The 13,710-nt window shown below is 31.9% G+C and overlaps 1 protein-coding gene across 1 annotated transcript; it reads right to left on the reverse strand.

The window, feature by feature from the left end:
* Positions 1 to 5,180: 5,180 nt before the first annotated feature.
* LOC106118029 (transmembrane protein 56-A) lies at positions 5,181 to 13,403 on the reverse strand. Its single transcript, XM_013312586.1, has 7 exons — positions 13,231 to 13,403; positions 11,170 to 11,270; positions 8,968 to 9,129; positions 8,258 to 8,420; positions 7,222 to 7,542; positions 6,650 to 6,880; positions 5,181 to 5,870 (listed from the first exon to the last, which is right to left on the reverse strand). Exons 1-7 carry the CDS (start codon positions 13,249 to 13,251, stop codon positions 5,670 to 5,672), a joined length of 1,200 nt encoding a protein of 399 aa, XP_013168040.1. The 5' UTR covers positions 13,252 to 13,403; the 3' UTR covers positions 5,181 to 5,669.
* Between the last annotated feature and the right edge of the window lie 307 nt (positions 13,404 to 13,710).

The raw sequence follows: 13,710 nt of genomic DNA on the forward strand, positions 1-13,710 counted from the left end.
TATCATATCTGAGATACGATTTTGATTGTTTTTCCAATTGTATTAAAAGTAAATCACAGCAAATTGATAATACAGGTTGTGATAATGATAGATAAAAAATAATCGATGCTACTTGAAGCCGTGATTTAATTAATTGTTAATCAGCATTTATTTTTTTGGAAAAACAAAATTAAAATTAGACAGGAAAATGGAAAGATTTATTATGGAGAAACTTGATCGTAGTGCCAAAGTCTGGTCATTTAACACCTTAAGAAGCTCGGTTTTGGTCTTCTTAAATAAACTAAAAAGCATAGAATTATAAAACGATTTGTCATCAGATATTAATAAAAATCGTTTTTTAACATAACTTTTAGCGCCATTTTGTTTTAAGATTTATTGACTTTTATAAAAATATCGTGGCCGTACGCCTCAAGTTTTAACCTTCGATATCGGTTTGAAAAAAAAAAGCTTTATACGTCATTAGTTATTAATTAATATTGCATAACCTTGTTTAAAAATTAATTTGACGGAAACTTCTTAACGATGGTAATCAATCAGGTAATCAATAACTGATAATATTTCAAACAAACGTGAGTGTTTGTGATATCTAATAGTCAAAGATAAAACCAAAATGACATGCGTTGGAATTATTACTAGTTTTTTTTAAGGTTTAATTATTTTATCACCATGCAGTATTAATTTATTTGATATAAGTAGGCTTATTTTGTTACAAGAATTTTCCTCGCCTTTCTAATTAATTACAAGAATCGAAGGATTTTTAGTATAAACATAAAATAACTCACCTGACGTTACGTAGCCTTTGTCAGTCTACACGCACTTTTAATTTCATCGCTTGATGTACATTTGAACTGTTCTTATCCGAACATAAGAGTAGGTCTTCATTGTTTTGCCTTTGTTTCTCTCTGTGCATCATTTCCTCATTTCTAATGGTCGCGACCTCTGTTTTTAAGCTCTTATTTGGGCTTATCTTTTATTATTTAGACTTTTGAGGTTATTTTGACTGTCAAGTAAGGTTTACATAGTAAATTATTCACTATTAACTAAAGATTCTGATAACAAAGAAAACTCTTGTATATTTTTAAAGTAAAACAGATACGTGATGTGTTGAAAAATACGTATTTTCCCGTTGTTTCGTGCCGCTTAACTCTTGCAGTTAAGAGGTCTGTTGACGTACCAATGTCATGGGTTCGCGTAATACCCTCTTTTTAATTATTATTTTTATTCCGATCTACGCATAACAAATGTGTATACAAATTTGACATTGAAAAATTCTAACATCGTGTGTGATTTTTTCTGCCCAATTATAATCTTCATGTTTCTAGGTAAGATAATTAGATAATGTTGTTTCTATGGCATTCAGTTTTGAACTTTAATGTCGCATTTAATGGTTCAAATTGGTTTACATGGACGATGTAATAAGGGTTTTTTGCACCTGCTTTGATTTCTTGATGCGATAAAAGATAAAATAGTATAAGCAGAATTTGTTTCAAGCGGATAATTAATCGAATCGGAACTAATTTTATTTTACAAAAATGTTATAGTAATTCGTAAATTAAATTATAACGCGTTCAAAAGATTTTATTAAAAAAAGAAAAAAAAAAGAGTTATTAATAAAATTAGATTGTCTGTATATAACATCGAAAAATATACTCACTATCTATTTTTTATTCTCGACTGACGAATACGCGAGCGACTGCTAGTCTATACTTCTATACTAATACTAGCTGTCACCCGCGACTCCGTCCGCGCAGGATTAAAAAGAGATGTTGACCGATTCTCATACCTACTCAATATGCTCACAAAATTTCATGAGAATCGGTCAAGCCGTTTCGGAGGAGTATGGGAACGAAAATTGTGACACGAGAATTTTATATATAAGGTTATAAAGAGCAAAGATTTGTATTTTATTTATTTTATTTAACTAAAAAACTAATAGACGGATTTCAAAAATCCTTTTACCATTAGAAAGCTATTTTCACAGAGTAACATAGGCTATGTTTATTACTAGTTTTAGGTCGCCGACAGAACCTAGTAGGTTATTTCTACTTACTACTACTAATATACTTACTACTCTGGCGCATCGACCCAAAGTGGGCTTGGCCTTCAACACAAGAGATCGCCAAAGTCGCCTGTTTTGCGACTATGGTAGGTAGTAGATTATCTATGGTTAGGAAATTTTTAAGTCGATTCAAATTAAAAACAAATATCATATTAGATTTTTATATTAATAATAAATAAATATTCATTTTGATGGATGAATTAAAAATCAAACAACAAATTACAAATTTATAACATTTATTTTATAAGGACACCTTATATTATATAATCACAAAACAAACTTTACACTGGCTACTCTATTGGGTAGGTCTTTAATTACGAAAAAAAAAATTAAAAAGGAAGACACCTTTTGGAATTATTTTTTTTTTATAAAATTAAATGGCTAGTCTTTTTGACATACCCAATAGTGATACAGATACACTGAAGCCTCTTTAATATAAATAATAAATAAATTGCATTAAGCAAAATTTCGAAAGAGATTCCTCAAGATCTAATTGTTTGGAATAAAATATATATTCGTCATCATCAGCTCACTATACGTCCCCACCGAGGGGCTCGGAGCCTACCCTAAGTTAAGGGTGACTAGGCCATAGTCAACCACGCTGACCAAGTGTGGGTTGACTTCACACATATCTTTGAATTTCTTCTCAGATATGTGCAGCATCACGATGTTTCCCTTCACCGTAAGAACGTCGGATAAATACATATGTAAATTGGAAAACGAAAAATACATTGGTACATGGCGGGATTCGAACACAAGACCTGCAGATTGCAAGTCAAGTGCTTGACCCCTGAGCCACAGACGCAATTATATATTATCTGTTAGATATTATCATATTCCGATAGATAGATATTAAATCTTTATTTCCGTCAACTATCGAAATGTAAAAGGCAATTAACATGGAAAATTTTTATATGAATACATTTGTCAGTTCCAGAACATTCTAAATTTAAAATTTCGAAATTAGTTTTTATTTTAAAAGAAATCTGTCTACAGATTAAATAAGAGTTAATTCATAACTAGAGTAATAGTAATTATATAACCAAAATATACATAAAAGCTATTTTTTTTGCAGCACCCTTTTCCATACTTTTAAGCAGTAACCAGTTGTTATTGCTGTATGAACGCAACATGAAGTTGAAACGAGATATTTTCTATGATTGGAATCCTTAAGTCAAAGATTGTAGAAATATTACATCAAAATATTGTTTATACAAAAATGCATAAAATTAAATGCAACTATTTAAAGGAAAACAAAGTTGGAAAGAAATAACTACTGTAACTTTGGGTTTTGTCTCTGAAGCGCGACGCGTTTATGTCCTATAATGTGTGAGCTAGATAGATGTATACAGAAAGGTTAAGAGCGACAGTGACATCACATTTTTGTCGACTATTATTTTGTTATAACAATTTTATTTTTTATATGCGATTTAACAAAATTGTGTCCAAATTCGAAAAATTTTCCAGCGAGTCAAACAGTTACAAAGCCGTATTACTATAAAATGGTTTCTTTTCTAACTTTAAAAAAATATAGAAATGTTATCTTATAAGCAACAATGACATTTTTCTATACTAATTTTAAAATCAACAAAACGCCAAATATATAGTCTGCAAAAAAGAATATTGCTGTCTCACTCTTTTCCATTAGTTAGAAAGAGTCAACATGACTTCGTCATAACAGATATTTAAAGTAAACATAGACGCAATAATGTACATGGACCGTTGTTATAGAGCGTTGTCTCTATCACATCGATAGGGTGTGACAGAGATAATACTATATGAAGCTGTAGCTCTCTCGCTATCTCTTTCTTTTTCAAGGTCAATATGCAATATTTTCGTCGTTTACGTGCTCATTATATCTAGGAATATATATTTCAAAACTCATCCTACAGGTATGGGCAAAAAAGCACCATTAAGACGTTTAACATCTATCAAAATAAAAACATCTCTATTGACATTAGAAATAGAGTATATTTTCCAAACACCAAAAGCAAAAACACCTATTTTGTGCATTTAACTATCCACCAAATTGTGCAACAATGATTGACTTATTTAGAAAAGAACTTTTGTTTTATACAAAAGGAAAGAAAATCTTGTCTATGTTTAATATCTATGAATTAAAAATAAATAAAGGAACAACATTGTCTATGCCACATTTATTTGTACATCAACCAGATCTATGAGAATTTGTACATTTGTGCGCAAGTTATTCCAGAAATTTAATTTTGAAATTAAATAAAAATAAAAAATTGAACTGACTGAAAATTTTTGATATTATAAATTCAACTCTATATCACAGGTAATACATTCTACTTTGGTATAACAAACCATTCAAACCAAAAAAAGATATATTCTATATTTAAATTATATCAAAAATAGACGAAGAAAAATAAATACTCAATAAATGCATAATAAAGCGAAGTGCAAAGTTAACGAAACTTTTAATGCCTTAGCGAAAAAAAAAATACTTGAGAACTATTAGTCGTTTAACAATATTCGAAGTTTTTATACATATTACTAAAACATGGAAACGCATGGCCGCATGAATTATAGCCCGTAAATACGTAAACTGACAAAAAACAATACTTAAATCCCATTTCCACTAAGAGACTAGACGCACGACAGTCGCACGACTAGGCTATAAGTGGAAATGAGCACTTACTATGAGTTTCAGAGGGCAAAATCTCTGTATTAAAACATATTTTATCTCTGTTTTTTTTCAAAGATAATGACAGGGAAGACGATATGTTTTATATAGAGTATTTGGTCTCAGAAACCCACTGTTAATCATCGCAAATTGTTATCGGTTGTTCATTCACTAAGAAAAGTAGTATATTTTTTAAACTTTAATGATTTTCTTAGTAACTAATACATACCAATAACATGTTATAATTTTAAATATTTTGAAGTTTACGTTTTTATACTATGGACATGAAGAAAAGAATATTTCATTCTAATAATAAATTTAAAATGTCATACACATTTCTTACTTATATTATAAATGCGAAAACATGAATGGATGGATGTCTCTCCAGAACGGCTGCATAGATCTCGATGAAATTTGACACATATATAGAACATAGTCTGGAAGAACTCATAGACAAGTTACTTAGTTTTTTTTTTATTAAATTAAAGTACTGGCTGTTAAATAATATTATTTAGACAATTATGAGTAATTTTCATCAAAGCATTTCTTTTATGATCTTTAAGAATGTATAATTTATTTTAAATGCCAATATCAATCCAAAAAAAAAAATCTTCATGTCCATAGTAAATATTATCTACATATATAAATATGAATTAAATAAGAATTTAAATATATAGGTCGCCCTTTTAATATATACGAAAGAGAATTATCTAATCATACATAACATATTTAAACATTTTTTTAAATGGTACAATTTAATTACACATAAGAATTTTTTTTTATTTACTGACCTAAAATATTATAGTAACATTATAACATAACTGTCTCCAACATAACATGAAATTTCATCATTTATGTTCAACATAAACGCAACATTATATAATATAATCAAAGCGCCATCTATATATTTAAATGTGCAACATGGGGGTCTTACGTGTGATTGTTCCTGCGTCGTCGCCTGCATCAGCTGCGCTTGTGGTTGTCTCCGGCAGCCAGCGGAGCCCCGGCCTTCGCCCTCGCCCGCGCCCGCGCCTGCGCCCTCGCCTGCGCCGCCCCCACGAACACCTTCACCGCGCCCGCAGACATCAGGTAGAACCAGTACAGTTGTGGCAGAAGTAGAATACAGATGGATATCTTGCAGCCGGTGGGAAGAGATTTAATAGCCTGCAATTTAAAACATATTCTATTAAAAATAAAAATAATATTTTTAATTTTTTTTACGTTTGATAAGCCAGCGCTTGGCCACGATCCCACCTGGTGTTAGTGAAGATTTGGTCGAAAGATGGTACACGCTAGCTTAGTAAGTGCCTATTCACTCTACTTTTTTTTATTTAATACTGTTAGGAAAAAAATTCGAAAATATTGCAGTGTATTGACCCAACAATGGCTTTACTAAAATGTCGACGTTTATGTCACTAATCATTCTGACACTGGACTTTGTAACGAAAGCACGTCATTCGCGTTAAATGATTCTAACTAATACTGTCTAAAAATACTAACATTCATTTAACTGCGGTAAGAAAATTATATAAGACAATTTTGTTGCTTACAATATTACGATATAAAATGTGTACATTTTTATTAAAAAAAAATTAGTACTGTAGTTCCGTTGTTTTTTTTTATAAGAATGTCACTATTATAACATTACTAGCTGTCGCCCGCGACTTCGTCATTCGAAAAAGAGATAATAGCTGATTCTCAGACTTACTAAATATGCATATAAAAGCGTTAAGGACTAGTATGCTAACTAACATTGTGATACGAGAATTTTATATAAAAGATATTTCATATTTTATTATAATTAGTATAGTAAAAATTAAAAAAAAACATATAAAAAACAATTAATATTCTTATATTTTAGTATTTTATTTAGGTATATTTCATACAAACTTATTTGTAACCTGTTTTGTAATTGACTAAGGTACGATCTTAAAAAAACTCACCTCAAAATAGGGCAATCCAATAACTCGACTGTACATAAGACAGACATAAGGCAGACTGAGGACTCGACATACGAAGAATGTCGCCAACATGGCGAGGCCGTTCAGAAGATAGGCGCGGGAGGACTTGAGTCCCAACCGAGAGAGAATACCACGGAGAGACACGAAAGGAGTCGATAACTCCATCAGATAGACAAATCCGAATACACAGTCACCCAATCCACCACGTAGATACTGGAAATATAACAAAGTTTATAAAAACCAAAGACAACTACTAAAATAAAATTGACTAAGACCTCTTTCCAGCTAAATGTTGGTTTCTCAGATCAAAATCTTGTAAAAAAAAACACATTATTCCTATATGTATTGTACTGATATTTTGGTCTCAAAAACCCACGGTAATTGTTTTCGTTTCACTTAGTGGAAATGGGGTCTAGATAATGGGTAAAATAGTGATGCAAATTACCTGTAATACTTTAATTTTTTCAACCTTTTTACTTACTTAAATATTTACTTGATGAGTTTTTGATCATATTGACCATACATTTTAAAGGATATAAAAAATATCAACTTACAACAATAACAAGGAATCCAAAACCACCTATAAAAAGATGATGGAAAAGTATAACAGGTTCGTGACGACAATAAGAGAAGAAAGAGATTGTATTAACTCCTTCTCCCAAACAATCCCCACACGCGGCACATTTAGGACCTCGTTTAGGTTTCTTAGGACCCATACATCCAACTTCATCTAAAGAAGTAGCAGTCAAAGCATCAGAACCTTCGAAGTTCTTAGGAGCATCTGAGCCTTCTACACTCTTTGGGGTTTCGTTTGAAGATTTCACTTTATCGTTTGTTGACTTGCTCTTTGAAAAACCCATTTGTCGTACGTGTACCTGTAACAGAGTAAAAAAAATTTTATACAAACACTAGTTGTCGCCCGTGACTCCGTCTGCGCGTAATTTTAAAAAAATAGTAGCCTATGTGTTCTTCTAGACTATGTTCTATATGTGTGCCAAATTTCATCGATATCTATGAAGCCGTTCTGGAGATACCTTCAAACATCCATCCATCCATATAAAAATACGCATTTATAATATTAGTAAGATTTAAGACCTATAAAATCAAAGGTTAAACGCCTTAATGTCGTCAAATGCGAGAACTATGGCGCCCTCTAGTTTGTTGGACACGCTTTAGTGTTTTCTTTTAATAACAAATAGTTAAATCGCACACAGTGGCATTGAAAGTGTTAAATGCCAGTTATTATCCTAAGAAAATAGTTGTCTGTTTGATCTTAATCTTAGTCTACACTACCGAAACATTCACATAAGTATAGATATGTTCGTTGTTTTTGAAAGAAGAGAGAGAGAGATATAAAAACAAGTAAAAATCATGCATATTTATGAATGCTAATTATATATATATATTCATATTATCTTTAGTAAAACCAGTAAAAGAGAGTAATTAATGGTTATTTTATAATCTAGACGCAATTAAACACATTCTATAGCGCTTCACCTAGTAACAAAACGAGTGTAGTAGTGGGAGAAAAGACATCAGAAAAATCGTAGCATGTAACGTGTTAAAAACAATACTAGTAATAAATCTTACCAAATACATAGACCAGATATCATAGAAGAAGTATGCAGCTCCGAACCACGCGTACGCTTCAGACATGAAGTGAGAGGAGCGCATGAAATCCCGCGTACAAGACCACAGACACACCACAGCGCCTGTCACACATGACAGCGCCGCCTGCACCGCCGATACCAACCTAACGAAACAATTTTTTATATACAGAAGTAGCGCGTATTTTTAAGTAATTTGACACAAATCGATAGCTCAATATTGGATATACTGCATGCGTTTGACATATCTATTTTTTTCCATAAATCAGCTGCAAACTTTGTTGGATGATTTTTTTTTTATTTATTAGGCTAGGCAAAGTGCATTCGCTCCGAACGATTCCGTAACGAAATTCAAAAATGTATAGAACTGAGAATAACTTTTGCTGCCACGTGATCATCGCGCATCAGTTCTATACATTTGAAGTTCGCTATGGAATCTGTTTGAAGCACTTTGTCTAGCCTCTTTGATCCGGTTAAAGGTCTGCAATTGTGGTTACTTTAGTCAGGAAATATGTATAACGTAGTTAGTTCCAAGTTACAGTAAAACCAGCATTTATTTTTGCTGAATAAGCAACGTATTAAAATTATTTCATCTACAAAAAAAACGTCCTCCATATTTCCTACGAAGTTTCCACTGATATGACCACAGTAGACGTGCTAGTGGAAAAGGGGTTTTAGAATCATATTACAAACTTGTTATTAATATCGAGGACGTCGCCGCAATTCAGGCGGTACTTGTGCCGCAGCCGGGAGCCCGAAGTGGTGAACAGCGCCGCGAACGTGAATAACTCGAACAGAGACATGAAGTAGACGAATCCTAGAGCTGTCAGCGCGCAACCACGCTTCACCGATATCCTGTTAAAAGACAAGAATATAATTTTTTTAGTCTTTCAAACATGTGCTTACCCTTTTTTTTAAGAGGGGGAATGCGTTACGCATACCGGGTGCCTCGGGGAAAGCCACTGCGGTATGTGGGACTCTTTACCCTAACGATGACTAGTCCTTGACATTCACGCTGGCTCAGTTTTACTATGCACATCTCTGATTTTTCAGATATTTTCATGTTACAGCTAAATAAAAACTTTAACAAAATTGCTTTATTATTGTTTTTACTAGTTAGTTTATGCATAAGGATCAGTATTGTTTTGTTATAAACTAGAGTCAGCTCTGACTGTCATATTTTTTATATTAATTTACGTAACTAGTAGTTTAATTCACGACTTCGAAAAAAAAACTAAACGCTATGATACGGTATTCTATATGTGTCAAATTTTATACAGATCCCGATCAGCCGTTTTTGAGTCACCATCTAACAAACATACTATATTATAGAACTATTTAAACTTTCACATTTATAATATTATTCGAATAGATATAAAATTATAGGAGTATTAAATTAAGACACTTATTGTATAGCGAAGTTTAATCTCATAACTTGTTTTTTCCTTGTGTTAAATCCACGTTATCGCTTACAACGCTTTAATTTGTTTACACATCTTTTAAGCGATCATCTGATAACAAAGTGTTTGCTTTGTATGCGATGTTCTTACTACTACTTATATACTATATAGTTCTAAGTACCTACTATATATACTTTGACCGCGAGGAATTAAAAAAAAAAAATAATAGCCTATGTGTTCTTCCAGACTATGTTCTAAACCAGTCTTTCCCAAAGTGGGCGATAACGCCCCCTTGTGGGCGCTGCAGGTTTTAAGTTGCGAGTTATAGTAAAAGTTTCATTTAGAATTCTCCGTTAACATACATAGGTCACAATAATTAATTAATTTAATTTGAAGTTATAGCGGTTTTTAAATATGTGAAAATATGGGGATCTAAAAAAATATTTATTCTCAAAGTGGGCAGTAGACAAAAGAAGTTTGGGAACCACTGTTCTAAACAGATGCCAAATTTCATCAAGATATTGATCCATACATCCAAACATTCGCATTCATATTACTAGTAAAAAGCAAGATTATTTTCAACGAACGATGAACGCAGAACGGCTAAATGATCTGGATGAAGTTTTTTTTTAATCCTTGCGTCAAATCGCGAGCTACAGCCAGCCAGTAACAATATAATTTCACAACGTTCAAAGAACACGAGAATGATGCTACACCAAAAGTGAAATCATACAAAGAAATCAGTCAAAATGTATTCAACACGATTTATTTTCATTATATAAACGTGGTGATTACATCAATAAATTATATAAGAATGTAAGATTTACATAACTCGACATCCGCGACTACGAGTAGCATAAGTTCAATAAATTTCAATCACCATATCAAATACAATTTGCACCGAACTAGTGGAACCAGCTATAATACATATTACAAGGGCAATGTATGACGAATACATAATATTCTTAGTGCAAGTAAAATACATAACGATCATGTGAAAATGTTATGTACTTATTGTACATAACATTTTCACATGATCGTTATATACTAACAATGACAATAATGTACTTCTAATTAGCTTATTCCTTAATGTAGTCTCATATAAAAGTTCTAGATGAATCTCCTCCTCAGTACATAGGTCGTGTGGTCACCTGTATCTATCTAATATAATAGGCAGGGCCGATTTTAGCAGTCCGGCGCCCTGGGCGATATTTTTGCAAAGATAGGATATCTTAGTGGGCACCGCAGGCACAAAGGGGCGCCTGCAGTGTTCCTTACGCACGCCGTCCTGGGCGTTCGCCCCACCTCGCCCTACGCTAACGCCGCTACTGATAATAGGAACCCTACACCAGCTTTTAATTGACAATTTTCAAAATGAAACGCAAATAACAATTTAAGACTATCTGTGAGGTTGTGGTTTGAGGTTTGTGAGGTCATGAATTTCACCACTACAAGAAGTAGCAAGCTCTATTATTATAAGGTCTTGGTTAGTCACCTGTCTTCAGGGTCGAGGGTGAGTACGAGGTTGACTGCGGCTGCGAAGGTGCCAGCGTTCACCGCACCAAGCACACACAGCTTGGCGCGTCGGTAACGAGACTGTAAACAATAAATTTTAAAACACTTTTAAATTTTATAGAAAACATACCTTCTTAAAATCAATAAAGTTTACGAATTCGAACAATAGCAAGACTATTGCTTATCAGGTTACATTTCTATCGAACGCCAGCTGTTGTCCGCAACTTCGTCAGGTGATGCTTCAAAAGTCCCATAAAAATCGATCCAGCTGTTTCGGATATTACTCGGAATAAACGCGGACTTCCGGTCCAACGGCCATACAAACAATTTCAAAAATTTATTTGCTCTGAATAGATATGTATATCAAAACTGTTCTTAAACTGCGGTAAATTAGTTTTCCTTTCGTAATTAAAAAACATGTTATAACTACTACTTTCCAATAATAGAATTGAATTGTAAGAGCAAAAGTCGTTGGGACTGTATTCTTCTCGCTTATAAGTATCTCCCGAACCTGCGTTTCTCCCTTATGGACATTGTTCATCCGCAGCAAATAATTATTTGCATATAGAGGTTAATAACTTATCCAGGTTTAAATATGTTGTATGTGTAATTCTTTGATAAAATAATATAATGTTAAACAACATAATGTTGGAACATTATCACTACTTATTATAGCATGTAATTATTTAGTCCATGACCTTCTCATTAAAATGCTTAAGTTTTATCAAAAAGGTATAAATGTATGCTAATTATTTTGCCATACATAAGGTTTGTTCAAAACGAAATAATTACACAACCATTATTGTACATACAAATATTTAATTTAATTTAAAGTAGACGTTGCCCGCTACTAAGTTTGCATGAGATTATTATAAAAAAACTTAATTAATAACCTATGCCTTCATCCAGACTATGTTCTACATCTGTGCCAAATTTCAGCGAAATCCATGTAGCGTTTTGGAGATAACTTCAAACAAACATCCATCGATCCATTCAAATATTCACATTTATATTATTATAAGATACAAACATAACTTATTTTTTAGATGTTAATTAAAAAGTAAAGTAGAATATCTGATTTTGAAAGAAGTTTCTGTATAGATGAGTAACATATACTTTTTCAATTAAACATTGTAATTACATGTTTATAATTATGTATGTAGTTGTTTTTTACTATGTTGTGACTTACTTGACGTCATGGCCAAGTTTTTAATTAAATTTTTTTATTAAGTTATTTCTTGTAACTGGCAGCATGTTATGTTAGTCGTATTTATTTTTCAATAATTGACTTGTCCAGACTTGTTGGTCAGATTTCCATGTTAGTCTATATAATTTCAGACTTAAGTTGTCAATAAAAATTTTACAGCATAAAAAGTTTTCCATTAAATGTCTTTCTCCCCATGTAGTCAAGGTGGGAGCAAGGTGAAAAGATATTTGATAGATAGATTATCAGTACATTATTGGACCACAGTGAGTAGATAGCGTAGTCTTTGTTTATACATCTTTATCAATATTTACTTTTGCATTGTGTTTTTTTTTTGTAGTGCAATGGCAAATGTGCAAACAGCCAATTGATATTTGATATCAATGCATGTGGACATCTGCATTTTATAAAAAAGTTGAAGAAAGGCATCTTTAATATATAGAAGGAAATACTAAAAGATTTACTGGGGTTTTTTTTAGTAGAATGACTAATAAACAGTATGATATGACAAAAACAGCAATAACAGATTTAAGTATGGAAATTTTAGCTTGGAATATGAACTTCGTTAGTGTAATTTATTATATAATATTTTTTTCGATTTAGACTGCTTTAGGTTCTATCATTAAGTTTTGTTATGCTATAAGTAAAAATACTGTGATTAAATAATTAGTTATAATTAGTTGCTAAAATATTAGCAAAACCAGTTATTAGAAAATAAAATAAAACACAAGCTTAACACATCATGCAGAAATACTTCGATCTTTTTTGTTTAATAATTATAACAATATTTTTTACTTTTTCAAGATACATCAAAATAAAACTATTAAAAGATCTTACCTTACTCATTGGTGGATCCATCACAATAATAATATGAAACCACTTTTAATTTAACATTATAAATAATACTTGTACAAATGTTCGAAAATCACACCTACAAATATACTCAAATCATCAATCACCGCAAAAAAATTATTTTGCGAAACGAAAACGAAATTGAACGAATTGTCAAATGTAAATGTCAAGATATTTGCACAAACACACTTGCACAAAGAGTATATATACGGATTTTTTTTAATTTTATGATCTGGTAACATAGACCTTTCGGTCAAGATATATGGTATTTTATATACTCTTTGATATATGGATATTCCACCAACAGCCAATGAGTATATTGCCAACAGCCAACGTTTTTAAAAATTGGGAATTTAATAAAATTTTATATTGGATTCATTTAACAATTTATTTCAAGTTAAACTTAAAAGTGGACATTGTTGACACCTTAATTCAAACGTTCGGAGGAATTTTTCATGAGTTAAT

This window comes from Papilio xuthus, unplaced genomic scaffold (assembly GCF_000836235.2).
Source record: "Papilio xuthus unplaced genomic scaffold, Pxut_1.1 DF827679.1, whole genome shotgun sequence".
Lineage (NCBI taxonomy): Eukaryota > Metazoa > Arthropoda > Insecta > Lepidoptera > Papilionidae > Papilio > Papilio xuthus.